This window comes from Rhopalosiphum padi, chromosome 4, assembly GCF_020882245.1.
Source record: "Rhopalosiphum padi isolate XX-2018 chromosome 4, ASM2088224v1, whole genome shotgun sequence".
In the NCBI taxonomy this organism is placed as follows: domain Eukaryota; kingdom Metazoa; phylum Arthropoda; class Insecta; order Hemiptera; family Aphididae; genus Rhopalosiphum; species Rhopalosiphum padi.
The window spans coordinates 39,339,593-39,357,106 of record NC_083600.1 but is presented as its reverse complement, the minus strand read 5'-3'; the positions used below and the strand labels follow the sequence as shown (position 1 = coordinate 39,357,106).

The 17,514-nt window shown below is 27.9% G+C and overlaps 1 protein-coding gene across 1 annotated transcript in view; it reads right to left on the bottom strand.

Moving 5' to 3' along the window:
- Nucleotides 1-17,514, bottom strand: part of LOC132930656 (protein pangolin, isoforms A/H/I/S) — a 54,715-nt gene that overhangs the window by 16,681 nt on the left and 20,520 nt on the right. Inside the window, 3 exon segments of the mRNA XM_060996638.1 lie at nt 138-228; nt 1,446-1,566; nt 11,196-11,234. Coding sequence (XP_060852621.1) covers nt 138-228; nt 1,446-1,566; nt 11,196-11,234 — 251 coding nt within the window.

Below are 17,514 nucleotides of genomic sequence, written 5' to 3'. Positions count from 1 at the left end.
AGTATATTCATTTAAATGATTCAATGTTTCTGGCATAATTGTTTAAACTTTATAATTAAAACAATTAATAAAAATAAAGCAACTGAATTTATTAAGAAAAAAAAAATCAAAAATAATAACATATTTTATGTACTTACCATGTGGCTGCAACTTGAGACATGTCCGGACTTAATAACGGATAAGGGTACTGGCCTGTGGGGAATGGGTACATAGAAGGCCTCGGAAGTCCTAGATAAAATAAATAATAATTAAGATTTCATATTTTTTTTAAATATATTTAGATTTTTTTTACAAAATTTAAATGTTGTATATTTTTTTTAATAACTAAATTAAAATTTTATTACACAATCTGTACTTAATTGAATTTTTTTTATTTCACTGAACCGAATAAACGTGCCATTTGGTTCCATCTAAATTTTTGGGATAATAGAAAAACCACTCGGGCGATGTAAACGAAAGGGTCTTAAAATGCGTTTAGATTTTTGAAAGGGCACTCGACTAAAAACAAAGGGTATTGATTCTGTATATTATGGATTTTTCTACATTGGTAATGTTAACATTAACAATAAAACCTTCTACAAAGTTTTATATAATACATCATATTTATTATAATTTATATGATATTCATAAATAATAACTGTTTATATATATTTTTTAATCTGTAATAAATAATAATGTTATGGTGAAAATAGTATTAAATATTTTTAGTTAAATACAGTATTTTATGATGTTATTTAATTTAAATAACATATACTATTATACGCTGTATAGTTTTGATGAATATTTATTTACCTAGGTATTTATTTGAATTAAACAGACAGTGGCTTAATTATAAATATACACTTGTAATTGTATAATTTACATTATGAACAAATTTTATAAGTTATATTAATCGTATTAGTTTTATTTTATATTTAATAGTATATATAAAAATATATATATAATGTATATATTATTATACATATATAATGCGAACATATACGTATACATATGTATATATAGTTAAAAATGATATAAATTACGTAAAATATGCAGAAAAATTAGGTCGAGAGTACTATGATGTTGAACTCGACACACTCGAACTTTTCACACTCTTAGACGCATACTTAGGCTTATATACGAGAAAAAAGTAGTATACTTTTACGCAGAACTTTACTTCAATTAAAATATATAAACCGTACAAATGAGAGACCGATTAAAATTTGACCAGGAGGTTCGTTATGCATAGCCATAGGGGCGAGCAAAATAATTGTTAAAAAGTCGAGGACTTTTTTTTAAACCCCTTTTTTGTGTCACCGTAATTATCATGGCATAACGGTATTGTTTTCACCGCAGGCCTTTTTAAAGGATTGGCTTCGTCAATGTCTACATGCACTCATATTTAGGGGTTCTTTAGCTTTAAAGGGTGAGAATAAAAATCGATATTATAAAAAAAATGTACTCACCGGGTGCTTTGTCAAGTTGGTAAGGAGGTATGCCCATATGGGCGGGTGGTGGTTGGGTACCCAGCTGCTCGCCGTTGTGGCAAAAGAACGGATGGGCTGGTCCTAAACCGATCTTGCTTGCCTGTAACATAATAAGATTTAAAAAAAAATTAACTTAATAAAATTGTATAAAAGTATTAAACAGATAAATCTTTCAACCAAAAACGATATATTTTTATAAAAAAAGTTTGATTTATATTTTAATGTAAAAAATAATAAACCATTTTACGTGCCAGCATCGTTTGAAAATATATTTTTTGCTCGTTTTGAAATTGTAAGATGTAGAGATAGCGCATACAATACGTGCCTGTTTAGCATAAGTTATTAAGTCCCTTATCGCAATAACAAACGACGGTTCAAGTGGCTGAGTCTCGACCCATAATAACGCCTTTTTTAGATAATCCACAGTTTGTGTAGCAGAAGGTGGAATTTCAATGTCCTCGGAATCTGTAGATAAATTTTCCGGCTCAGTGAATTCCGCGGGGTTAGATAAAATCCAAACCAGCATATCGTCGTCTGATACTTCCAGTCCAAGATCATGAGCTAACCACTGCACTCCCAAAATAATACCATTCAGTGCTGATGTATATGTACAATTTTTCCAACAAGTTGAAAACGATTCTGTGGTGACTTGTAACCAAGCTCTATGTAATAAAATAAATGCGTCTTTTAATGTGTATTTTCCTAAAAATCTTTGTATTGATCGTTCGGATTGTTGATCTAAAGACGCCTGAGTAAGAAGTAGAGCTGTGTATGTAGCTTTAAATTCAACAAACAATGTAGATTTAGAAATTGAATCTCCGTCGTGATTTTGTAATGACACTCCGTTACATTCACACTTCTCTGGAATAAAAGATGCTTTATCCATAACCAACACAGCTTTTGAATTGATAGACAGAGCAGCTGGACAAAATTCTGTCTCAAACCACCATTTAAATAAATCTTGTGTAGGAAAACCATCACCACCCCCTGCGTATATAACAGGTTGCCCCAACATATTCACAGTTTCCATACAAGGAGGTCTCCATCTCTTACCTATAACTAATACTCTGGTTCTGTGTCTTCCACTTTTGTTACCAGCCATCAGAAGCCACACTTTTCGGTCTGGATTCACAGTGGTGTCTAATGTGACATCAGGAATACCATTGACATCAAAAGGGATCAATAGTCCAGCATAGATCTCGTCATCATTGTATCCTTCCAAGTTACCTCGATTCTTCATAAACTTTTTAATCCAATCTAGTGTGATTATAGATATGATGTCTGCAGACACTTTGAGCGTTTTCAATAGCATTATGGTCTTTTTCTTCAGGTTTAATGGAGTAAGAGGTCGCCCAATACTTTTTGTCCATCGCGTGTACCAAATTTCCAGTTTCTTAATAATATCAGCTTCGCTAGCAATTCGAACTTTGACTGATTTTTTTATAAGGACTTTCCTTCTAGTTTTCATCTTCATCATCGGTTACTTCCTAGCGGCGGACATATCGCACGAACGACGACTGTGACGCGACTGAAACTGGCGGGCTGGCTCACTCCAAATATATAAGTAAAAGGAGATGGACGGACATCAAAGACCAACAACGGAGATAGCTTTTGGAAAGGCCAAAGAACAAAGCAACTTTGACAGAGAACTCCACAGTCGACACCACATTATATATATTATGGTAGGAGAGCAGGACCTTTGATGTATGTCTCTTTGATGTTGCAATGCCTCCGCCCCAACAGATAAATGCACTTTACCCCGTTACAAAGAGCTCTTTGACTCAAAGGCATATTTGATTCGCTTTTAATAACGATTATTTTTTAAACTTCAAAGAGCTATTTTTTTAAATATTCCGTTATGTTTTATAAAATAATATATCAGAAGGAAACGTGGTTTACATTTTCCTAAATAAATAATCTAGATGTATAATTTTATTCGTATGAAATAAAATAATAACGTGTACAGCAATCTTTATATACTTTGTAAGTGGGGTTTCAAATACAATAACATTTACCAAAATAATCGAATGACGTATGTAATTCTATAACTTAATCAATATAAATTTCATAAAGTCAATTCCAACATAATCGAGTTTAGGACCCTAAGCTCGATAACTTCCGGATATATTTTTCGGTCTCACGCCAAGTTGGTCAATTCGGAATTCACAGTTTCACACCACATACAAATGCCAATTTCCTTATTAAAATAAATAAATAAATGAAATACGATATTAGTGAAGTTTGAAAAAACGAGGTTTATTACTGCGTACTTCGTACTTTCATTACTATTGAAACAATTTGATTATCAACAAAGAACTCGTTAAAATTAAAATAATAATTATTAAGGAGTTTCTTTAAATGATTTATTATTATTATTATTATTTATTATAGAGCAAAATTAATATTTACGTAGTTAAAAAAATGTTAACGTAAAATTATTATTATTCTATAATATATTTTGATTGTAACGTTGTATTACATATATTTTATTTTATTGGATATTAGAATAGCTTATAATTATCTTATATATTTAACTCATGACGAATCTTAATAATCTTATAAACCATAAACAATAATTAAACATTCAACTTTATTAAGTGTAACTAAACTCTGATTTTAATTATAACGACATAATTTTGTTCAGTAGTCACTCGCCTGAACAACATACATTATATATTAATTTGAAAAATGTTGTCATTGTATACACACACTAGTGAGGATTTAGTGAAACATATTGAGGGGCTTTTTTTAAATACAATTGTAAGTCCCTTTTATCTTGTCATCGTCCCCTATCAAATTTTATAATTGTTATATCTTGGATGGCACGCGTACCTTAATATGAATGAGCACACGACATAATAAGGGAACGGTATTTTACGTTCATATATTATATTACACCGGTTTAATAAATATTGTATCAATATTAATTTTTTTTCACTTCCTGTCAGTTTCAGTGATATTCTTGTATTAGGCCATGTGTACATTTTATTACTTCTCATACCCATATATTTTTAGGAAAAAAATTAAATGCTATTTTACTAGTGAATAATATTATGCAGCGTGGGAGTTATGAATATAATTATATAATGAACTAAAACTATTTTATTCAACCACATATTCATCATAAATTGTAATACCAATTTGTGTATATTTTACATAGCATCGCTCATTAGAATAACATTAGGACTCCCTGCGGCAGAAGTGGCCCTGCTGCGAGGATTTACACCAAAGTCCTCGCCATGCATAGAATAACATTACCATTATCTACCCAACTAATCCTTAAATAATAGACACGTAAATGGGGACATGCCAAAATCCCTGTGACAACGTATTTATGGTCCTTTTGTGCATTTAAAAAAAAAAAAAATTTAAAAAAAATAATAACCCCCCAAAAATAATACGTGGGTACAAAAACAAGCCATACTAAACAATTTCTCAATAACATTCATATTTTTTAAAACCGTTGGACCACGCCCACACGCTTTTTCAATCAGGATCTGATTGCAGATCAGTGAAAGGTTTCCGGGAACAATGTGGACCGATGAATATCTTAACGGAAAGCTCCATAATAGAGAGGGTTGGATAATATGAGGGTGCAGTTGTAATATATAAAGCCCATATGTACGATGATTCTTATCATTTGTGCAAGTAATGCCACGGTTAAGTGCATTGTCAAAACTCGGAATAAATCTGGGCTGTGACATACTCTGTGATAAAAATTAAACTGTCAATCAACTTTGAAAATATAAAATTTACCTACAGAAAAATTAAATAGTATTTTACTAGATAAAAGTAGGTACAATACAAAAAATAAAATAATGACAACATTGACAACAATAGGTGGCAATATTTTAAATAATATACTAATATAGACGTAGTAGAATAAAAACATCGAAGTAAAATACATATTTTAATGTAAGTTTACATATTATCGTAAAAATGTGGCTCTTAAATAAAAAAGTAAAACTCCATATAGCTCATTATAAGAAGATTAATTGTCATATTTTAGACAATAGTTTGTAAAAAAGTTACGAAAATTCAAAGTATATTTTATAGAATATATCATAATAATCTGTATTAATATGAATTGCCCATTTGAATTTTAGACTGGGCACAACAGTCCGATAGTAGTATTGCAAAGATGTATATATTATTATTGTAATAAATTGTAACCTAATAATAATATTATTTTATATTGGTTGTATCAAGTCGCAGAATTATTTACGATGATAGAAAATGACCATTACTTATCTTAATATAATATTGTGTAATTATTAACTAATTAAAATGCATAAATGTATACATATTATTAAATAAATATGACATTTCTATTTAAAAATAACATTTAATACTTTTTAAAATTATTTATTATACATATAAAAAAAAAATAATAATGAAATAAACATATTGAAACTTTTGAAACATAAACTAAGCTTTTTGAGAATGTCGACAATATTTAAATATATTAAATAATACATAAATAATTAAATAACGCAATATTGAATAGGTTTATGATATTAAAATGTATAAGTGAATTTTCTATTTAATATTTGATGCTTCCTAAAAATTATACATAAAATATTTAAATTAACAATACCAGCAAAAACTTGAAGAATGTAAATATTCAATAAGTTACAGTATTTTTACAAATTGTGCATATATTAAAATATTTTGTCCCTCCAATACTTGAATATCTAGTAGAATAACATTTTAATTATTATACCTTTCAATAGTACTTGACTTATTCACTAACATATTTTTTTTAATATTTAATTGGACGTCGTCACAGGGTCACTCAACTACACTCACGAGGACGAAAATGCACAGGATCATTATATAATTTTTCGAATTGTATAATGAATAAACAACAAGAATGATTGGTTGTGTTATTATATAAGAAAAGCCGCGTGCCTCTTTTTTTTTTTGCATGAGCAGATTTTTTTTCATAGAGACGGAAATTAAAGTGTCCGGTATCCATAAGAAAAAAGACCCTTTGGAAAAAAACGTGGGATACTTTTTTTCATAAGAACCCGCTGTCGTATACGGTTCAAAGACTTCAACTTTTTTAGGTATGTAAAATAATAGTCGAACGGGTATTTTAGCCTTTTGGCAAGAACGCAAAGGGCTACCGAATGTCTGGAATTTAAATTTTCTCTTTATTCATTCCATTTTTACTATTATTACTTTTTTTTATGCAATAATCAGTTACTCTTATATTTCCCCGATATTCTTAAACTATGTAAAAACATATATTACTCTTTATGAAATATTTAAACATTTTTTTTTTTAGTAAATGACATATGAGGATGTATTGTGTACGTTTAAAACTTAATAGTTCATTAATGAAAAAAGTTATGTTATAAAAAAAAACCTTAACTATATTAATTTTAATAAGTTAATAATAAATAAATAGTAATTTAACAATGAGATTATTTTTTAAATATTATAATACATTTTTTAATGTATACAAAATACAATAAAAATACGAGTACACTGTATTTAAAATTTTGAAATATAAGTTATATTATGATTACATATTGTTTATACACTGTTTTTATACTAATTATGCTATTTATTTTAATAATTTATTATTTTAGTTATAGTTTAATTAAAATAAATAATAATCGTTGAGAGACTTTTTAAAATCGTATATTTACGGAAAATAGGATTCTATGGGTAAATTTCCTTGTTTATTTTACAATCGTTTTCCCATTTTACTAATGCACAGAGGGTGAATGGCTGAATAATAATAATAAAGTATAAATCCCCAACGATTTCTTTTCATCTTCAAACACAAAAGGAAAACTTATAGTATTAATACTAATAACTGGATATAAAAAAAAATATAGGAAAAATGGTGGCTGTGTAAAATATTCATAGTTTCTCGTAAATTGTGCTTAATACATTATTGCGTCATTATGACCAAAATTTATAATGTATAATTATACTCTATAGTGAATAAATAACAATATAATGCTATTTAAATTATTAATTTTAACTCTAGTTTATAATATGAGTTTAAAGTTAATTTTAATCTAATTATTCCAAAATTATTTTTTACATAAAATAGTTACTGTTTTATTCTAACTACACAACTCGTGCAAATATAATATGGACTGCATGCGCATATATTTTCGATAATAATTTAGTGCCATAGGAAGAGCTCATCCTTCTTGATCACTGGGACTGTCATCAGGGGGATGTAATGGGATAGGGTTGATTGGTTACAAGACAAGTGGACCGAATATGATGACTATCCCTCCCCTGGGCATTTGTATGTTAATGACGTGCATATAGTTAGGACTGGGAGACTGACGAGTGCAATTTTCATCCCTTTGATGTCTCCCTTAATCCTGTTACTCGCCTCTACGGCCCAGTTTCTTCGTCTCAGGCATTTCCCAATGTTTCCGAACTACATCGAAATAAAAAATATACACTATGTATATATAAATAGGGGAAAATCCATCAAAAAGGGCTACGAAAAAAAGTCAAGTGCGGGTTGTACATGATCGTGTAGTGCAAACATATAAAAGGGAATGACCACTGTAAGTGGTTTACAAGCCCAGCAGGCCGTGAAATATGGATTATGATCGGCCGCATGGGGGTATTGAAAAAGGGTTGGTTAATAGATTTATTATGATTGTACCAATTGGTTTGTAATTTGACCGTGGTGGGTTAACTTGTACTATTAGAATTACATGCAAGTATAAATTATCGTTTGACTTGTAGTAAAAAAAGTCCAGGATTAAGCTGATACCTAAATAAACATTATTATTTTTTTTGGTTTTAACTTGTATAGGTAGATTTATAAATTAAGTTATTTTGAAAAATTAAGAAATCTATAAAATGTGATGCACAGATTAAATAAAGACTATAAATATTAAAACATTGATGTTTAGAAAACTTATAACAAGAAATTATTTATATATTTCGTTATCATAAAAATTTTATATAAATAGGATAATAAATACGAAACGTATTGAATTATTAAACTAAATTATACAAACTATTATACAACATATTATGAGCGCTATTTGTCTAAATACATTTCTCAAAAAACAAATATTATATTATAATAAAGTATAAAATATAAATTTCAAATTATTTTTAACTACCGCGTACCAATAAAATATAAAAAAAAAATGTTTGCTATAAAAGTTGAAAATTCTAATGTCTATATGACACTACATTATATATTGACAGTTAAGGTTGATATTCAGTTTAATTTCCACGTATAAAACTAAAAATGCTAGAGATAAATCCGAAGCTCCACATTATATATCCATCGTGTGTCTACCCTAATCGCAAATTCATATTTGCTTTTCATATTTATTCTCTTCCCTTGATTCCCATTCACCTTATTATCTCGTCTGTAACTAATTCGGGACCGGTGGTAGTAATCGAAACTATACGGTGTACATGGAATTTAGTACCAATATTTGCTCATCGGCTACCCTTTATTGTCATTGGTACTTCATCGTATACATGTTAAAAAAAAATCATTAGATTAAACTAGAATGTCCTCTCTGAGCATTAATAGATTTTAATCTGATGGGGACCGATTGTTTGGTTTAAATAGCGCGTGGTGTCCGAGGGAGGTATGTAGAGAGGACTGAAACATACATAAAGGGTTGACAACGGCAATTTGTCCTTTATGTCACCCCCTTTCTGCTCATAGCTTTTGAACAAAGGTCTCTTTGAAATTTAAGGTACGTGACATTTGCAACTGGACTTCATCATGTTCTCATGTGCAGGTTATAGTCGGTTATAGTTAATTAAAAAAGAAAAAAATATATGTCAAAAAAACAAAACTATACCTAAATTGTTTTCATTATAAATAAAAATAAAATTTATTTAAAATCAACGGTGTATAGAATGTGTATAATGAAGCGATTTTTAGATTATTTTATCTGTAATAAATGAATAAAAATAACAAAGTGGATTATTACCCAAATTCTTAAGTACCTACACATAGTTTTAAGTAAGAACCTTTGATCAAAGAAGAAATACATAATTTAGATGATTTATTATGTTTAATTAATAAATATTTAGAAAAAAAATCAAATTAATTAATAACTTTGAATGCAGCATATTTTTAATATATTTTACCAAAAATAAAAACCAATAACAAAAATGAATGTATTATTTTAAAAATATTAATTATTTTACACACAAATGTATAATGTATTTTATCCAAGTTTGTCAACTGAACTTCAAATGCTTGTAAAAAAAATTGGAACTATGTATTTATAATAACTTTGAATTTCTATGTGAAAAAAGGTTACGAGAAACCTTGTTTAAACTGTCAATCTTTAATTATTAAAATTTTAAATTTAATAAATTCCAGCTAAAAGAGTGAGAAATTATTTTGAAAATTATATCATATCGAGGAAATAATAGTATAAATATTTCATTATAAGTCTCTATATAGTTATTCCTTAATGAAGAACAAAAAAAAAACAATATCGATTAATTCCAAAACTAAATGTCACGTAAAGATTCCTATTATGTGAACTTTTTTTTTGTATTTCTCAATTAATAAAAAAATCCATGTTGACCTCAAATAAAAGTACAGCCAAGATAACGTTTTCTACTTCCTTAATTTTTAAGTTTGAAGGAAATCCTCTGAAAACACACACACAAACAAAAATAAAATAAATTGTAATAAAACTAATACATCCCTCGCTCTATTCAAAATCTAAAAAATATATACAAAAAATACAGATTTATTTGTATTATGTTATATACAACTTGTTAAAAACTTGTAGATCAACAATAAATATATAATGTATAATATCATATTTCAATTATGAATATAGCAGCGATATTGCATTACTTATAAAATACATTTCAGACTTCAGATTTTAACATAAATTGAACGATATTTGAAGCTAATATTCAATGGTCCCCCATTTTGTTGATTCTTTTTTCCTATTTATTTTTATTTTTAACAAAAAAAAGAGACCGAGGAATGGCATTGGAATTTTATCAAGAGGCTGGTCGCAAGGGAATTGAAGCGAAAATTTGATTTGCACCCTTGGAAACACCGGGACCTTTTCTACAAAAAGTACGTGGGGGCCTTTGATCTCGTGGCGAAATTGCGTCAACACCACACCACGTATCTTCCCCCAGAACCCCGCCATAACTTCCATCATTCCTTTGTTTTATACCCAGAAATTACCTTAAAATAACGCCCTTTTTGTTTGCTTTTGTCACACTATAACTTATCATTCTTGAACTTTACTATATATAATCTGCACCATACGAGAAAAACGTTAGTAAAAAATATTTAGCACGGTTACCATTGGTGAAAAATATTTTGTTATATTTTTACAACGCTTTTTCTAAATACTTATATCATCTGTTAAATAAACTCATTTCGATTAAAAATACATAAAAATAAATATTAAGGCAACTATTGATCCTAAAGTGTCATTACGACCGTCGTAGCAATAAAGGATATATAACAGTATGATGATTAGGTTTTGGGAATTTCAAAGGGTTGGGCGCGTGCGCAAAAATGGAAAACCCCTTTCGCCCTCCTCCCGGCTGTGCTTACACCATCGATTTCAAGATGGGCGACGTCGAGCCGCTCCCCTATACCCCACCAACCAATTCCTCTTCTGATTGCTCAAGGGATACAGGAGAAAATAAACACAGAGATTAAAATAGTTTGCACGAGAAAATATCCGTTTTTAAATAAGCAATATAAAAAAAATGTGGACTTACGGTTAAAGGATCCCTTTGAGATTCGAGATAGGAACTCATCTGAAAAAAAAATATTGTCATTATTATTACTATTATTTTCATATTAAATAACTATGAATAGAGGAAATTAAGAGGATATTTCACAAACATAGAAAAACAATTTTCCCTTAAAATGTCTACATATACCAAATGTCTTTTTTTCGTAATAAAATCAAATATTATTAAAACTATTTTAAATTATTTATATATTGTAGGTAATTTGTCCAATGAACAAATACGACGCTAAACTACAGTTTAAATCTATGTGAAAAAATATTATTTAATAACTAAATCGATAATTGATGAAAGTATGAAAACATTTCAAGTTTAAGGGGTAATAAGCTTGATAGACGATTTGAATTAGCGCGCGAATCGTTTGTTCATAAAAATACATTTAAAATATCATAAATATTCTCTTTGGAATAAAATTATAAAAACGTTTAGCATTTATATCCATAGATACGGACGATTCTAATTATTTATCAGTTAATAATGTAGGATATTATATAATAATGTTCACGTATGTCCATTAATTTTTTTTTTTATATGAAGACATTTATTAATATAAATATTAATTTAATTTAAATGTTACATAAAATATTAAACATCACTTTATTTTAAATAACAAATTTTACTTATGCTATTGATGCTATTCAATTTAAAAAAAATGGACATAAATCATTCCACAACTAAAAAAAATATCTGGAAAAAAGAAAAAAAGAAAAATATAATTAACAAAGGTAAATCAATATATTTTATATATGTACAATGTATGTATGTATATATATTCATTTTTATATACGTTCATATGTGACATGAACATATTTAATAAAATATAGATGTATGTAATAGATTTATGTAAATAATTATATTTATTTTTACCAAAAAAATATAAACTTTGTTAATTTAACTGTGAATTTTAACATAAGTACCTACTTTTAAACATTTATATCAAACATATTTTTATACTGCAAAATCACTTAATTTATATTGTATTGTATTTTCATATTACAATACAGTTACAATTTAAAAATGTAAATATTAAACATAATTTTCATAAATTTAAAACAAGTATAATACAGTTTTTTATGATTAATACATTTTTAGAAGATCCAACAAAAATGTCAAAAAGGAAAAAAACAAATATTCAATTATCAATGTCAAATTTTCAAAGTACATCAGCTTCAAGTACAGAAGTCAACCATCATCTGGATAAGCTTATATTTAATAAAGTTGATGTAGGTATATAGTTTATACTCTAGTACTTATACGAGTATATTAGCTACAATCTACTACACAGAACAATCGATTTAAAACTAGTATCAATATTTTTTTAAAGGTAAAAGACGAAACAGAAGCAATTTCTATTATTAAAGACCAAAAGTCTCAAACAAATACTGATGACAGCGACAATTCGTCAGAAGAGAAAGGAAGTTCTAGAAAAGACCGAAAACCTTTGCCATTAATATTTGATAAATCTCAGCCAAATTGCACGGATAATGACACTTCATCGGAAGTATCAGAAGACAACAAAGAAACTGGCTCAAGTAAATGTGTATATTTAGGTGAAAGAGAAACATTAAGATCGTTTTGGGACAAATGTCTCTATCAATGTTTCAAATCTAAAAGATGTGTAGCTGGAGAAAAACCTAAACGGAAATATCGGAAAAAATTAAAAACACCAAAATCGTCATCTAAAAAAAGAAAACAACTTGATCTCCCATTGTCATGTATCGATACCAGAGGTACTGGGGTGATATGTAATGGTTAGTTTTATGAACAGTATAGCCAATAGACATTGACACACCTTTGTTATTTGAAATTTGACAGTCTATTTTTTTTACAATTCCTTATAAAATAACTCAATTTTTTTAAATTAAAATATATTATTTCGTGAGATAACGCCCCAATTACATAACAAACAAGATAAATTTAAAAATTGCAATATCCTAAATTATTAAATTATAATACAACCTTTTTAATAGTTAATACACATTATATTTTTGTATTCTGTCTTGATTATGTCAATATAGATTATCTAAGTCGTTACGAAATGTTGTTGTACGTGGACCCGTTAGCACATTCTATGACCCCTTGGCAGAAAAATGATTTTGAGATGGCATTTCGTATGGTAAAGCCTACTGATATATTTTCATTGGTTCAAGATACAAATGGCGAATCTACAGACTATACCAACTCTGACACTGACTAAACAGTTTATGAAAATTGTATTTATTTCGTACACCAATAATAGGTGCATATATTTTTTAAATTATAAAAATCATATTTTTCGATTTTTAGTGCTTTATTAATTTATGATTGTTTGCAATTTATGTGATTGAATGAATAAATATAAATTATTTTCAACAAAGTATATGTTTATAGCCCAATTATTTTTATAAAAAAAATACTTAAACTAGGTAAGGAAATTAAAACATTCTTGGAAAACTATAAAAAAATATTTTTACAATAGAATTTTTATAAAATTAAAATAAAATAATTTCAAAACTATACAATTTAATTCTAAATTAAAGGATATGCAATTTAAATTAAGTTTACCCATTTTTGTCTTGCATAATGAACTATACACAAATTATTGCATCTGACGAGGACACGTTTATTCACATAGGTCAACGGAAACGATGATGCGAAAATAACTAAGTTTTTTAATATTAATATTTTCAAAAGTTGTATATCTGGCCAGTTTGTCGATTTGGAATGTTTTCAAAATCTAAATTTATACATTTATAAAGTCTGGTGCAACGACCACATGTTCATACAACGGAAAAGGATGCTGTTTTTTTATAGTCAAGAGTAAAGACTCCTTGTGTAGATTTGAGGTATAAGGATAATAATTTATAATAATATTGTACAAGAAAAATCTTCAAGACATTACATAAATGTATATAACTTTTATCACTAAATTGTATTAAATAATTAATATTAATATAACATTTTTCATTAAAATTATTTTATTCTATTTCTTTGTTTATAAAAAACCCAACATTTTGTTGAGTTTCAAAAAATAATAAGTTAAACTAATGCCACATATACATGTTTAAACAATTAGAAACTAATCTATTCGTTTTCTACAAATATCTACGTAAAAACAATTCAAATTAATTTTGTATAGGTACAACTAAATATTAGCAATACCAATATTTATAATTTATTTCTACTTTTGTTGTTAAAATTAAAATTATCATAATTATACTATGTATTATGTAATATGTATGCATTATAATCTAATTTATTTCCGTTTTATTTTATTAGTTTAAAAAGTGTTTATACGTCAAAGACAACAAATTATAAATCAATTTCATATTGTAATCCCCAATCTCTTATATATTGTTTTGACACTTGACACAGTATGACAGAGTATGAACACAATGATATTGTCTGATCCAGTATTTTCCCCTATTTTACAAAGCACATAATATTATAAATATAGTTTTGTACGTTACAAATTGAAACATATACCCTCGTGTCACATACATAAAAATATATAATGGTTTAAAACTGGTACGAAATACAAAGTATTATATGAAAATAAACGCAAGGAGAATACAAAAGTATAATAACTGTTTAAATTAATTGACTAATCAATCGACAACAATTTACAAATAGGGATTTAAGATACATCATCGTTACGTCCATACATACCTACATTATACAATAGTATACCGATTATACGTGAACGCACAGTATATACGTTTATATTTTACCGAAGAGACGTACGAAAAAAAGTAAGTAACTATAAGTACAATATAATATATTGTCTGCTATTTTATTTATTTATTATTTTATCATTTTTTTTTCGCTTTTTTAAAGACGTGAGAATATTTCATGGTTAATAAAAACGGACACAATACCGTCCGATATTGTATACATGGTACCGGTTTTAAAAGGACGGAGAAAAAAATCAAAATAGTATAATAATAATATTTTCGTGCATAAAAATATACACACGCATCGCATCCAATTTCGAGTGAGCGACGCCTACGGTCTGTTTTCTGTAGTATATAGAACCGTTCGTGGTGAAGTACCCTGTTTAGCATGCCACTTACCATGTGTGACGTATTGAGGCGGCGGTTACACCGCAGCTGCTATATGTGCGCGCGCGGGTTGCAGTGCAAACGGAATATTTTATGTGGAGAAAACGCCCGACAGGGAAGCGAATAAATAATGCAAACCCCCTCTCAGAGTGTTTTTTCCTCACTAAACGTCTAAACATAGAGCACACGCGCGAAACATCAACTTCTATACATATTATATATTTATATCAATCAAAAACCATGATATTTGCGACTATCGCGGTATTGTGTGTGTGTGTGTGTGTGTGTGTGTGTGTGAGTGGTGGGATATTAATGACACTATAAATTTGCAAGAATGTTTTTAAAAAAATTCAGAATCGTAACAGGTATATTCGTATGGGAGTATTTTTTGTGCGTTTTACAGTGTATTTGTCAAAATTGTTGAATTCGACGACACTGCGTGACTTAAAGATATTTATATATCTATATATATATAACATACCATAATGCAGTACAAAAAATTTGTATTGCCACACCTTGAGTATTCTACCCATAGACATGTAATAAATAAACTTGAACTATGTACCTATTCCACTGCCTCATCACTAAGAAAACAATCCATCGCAATGAGACGGATAGTAATATAATACCAAACTACTGAATACCGTGTCATAAAAATACATGACGATCGATATTCTCTTGGTACCTTACGTTATACAAGACAAGCTAACCATATGCGAGTGTCGAGAATGAAAAAACACGTATAAAAGATTTATCAATACATATTCTTTAGTTATTTATTCGCCCTATTCTAACTTTAAAAACGAAACATTGAAAAATTGCATATGTTTTTAAATATTAATATAAAACTATAGGTGTGGACTCAAAGGGACCGACAAGAATCTACTTTAAACCCCCCCCCCCCCAAAAAAAAAAAAAACCATTATTACATGTTTTTAAATTATTTTTAACTGTTTTGTCTTTTAAATTTTAAGTTATCATTTGAGATAATTTTAGAATGCTTAATAGTTAAATTTTTAAACAACGCTAAGATTTTACTCAACTTTTCACAAATGGTATATTTTATTGTTTATAAACAGAACTAAGTTTTTACCTACTTAAAAAGACGTCAAATCTGCAAATATTATCTTCGTCTTACAAAAACGTACAACATAACACATCTGCATTTAGCCAAACAAATGTTGTGATGTCAGCTATAATATTAGCGTGAATTGATTACCTAACCATCAAATTCAAAGGTAAGACTATTATTTAAGGCATATCAATAAAAACTTATGAGATGCCTTGATAATATTATTACCTTTAGGCTTTAAGTTTAACTATAGTTCAAAACCCATTTATATTCACTGTAATCCTAAAAAGATAACAAGCTAACAGCTTATTTATTTATAAAACCAAAATTTTAAACCGATAAATATAAAGCAGAAAATAAATATTTTTATTTTCATGTTATTTAATTTAATATAGTTCGATACCTACACAAAGTGTTGTTTTCAACTTATAATTAATATATCTACCTTATTTTTTAAATGCTTAACATTATCACTTTTAAACTAATAAAAATTCCTCGATTAAAATTAATTGATATAATGCACCCCCTTCTAAACTCCTCAATGTATTTCTGGATCCACACCTATATAAAACACTATATATACTTTAATAACAAACGTATTTGGTTTTCGGACGCGTTAAAAATAACTAATCACCAAAGGCTTTCAAATTTCTAACAATTTATTGATCATTAATATACACATTTTAAAATTACATACAAATTAAACAATAAAAATTGAATTGTTAAATTTCTGAAAAGAATCTATAATTCAACTTGAAAATAATGATACCAATTAATGTACATATAATGCCTAATAATGTGGACAAATACGTAATAAAATAAACAAGCTAAACTCGATTGCATGCCAGAAGTTAATATACATTCATTGTACATAATTTTTATATCAAAAAAAAAAAGCTGAAAGGACGATGAAGGTTTGCGTGACCGACCACTTAACCTACTAAAAAAAATATCCCCATACATTTTTAAAGACAATTATACCTCAGTTAAAATGACACGAATGGTGGTCGATATAATTTTATGCTTATAGTAGTTCAGAAATTCAGATTTTTCAATTTAGTTTAATTTAAGGGAAGGAGACGAAAAAGAAACAAACAAAATCCTAATAATTTTCTTCCAAACTGGTTTCTCTATTTTATTATTTTTTTTTTTTTTATAGGTTTTTTTGTGTAAC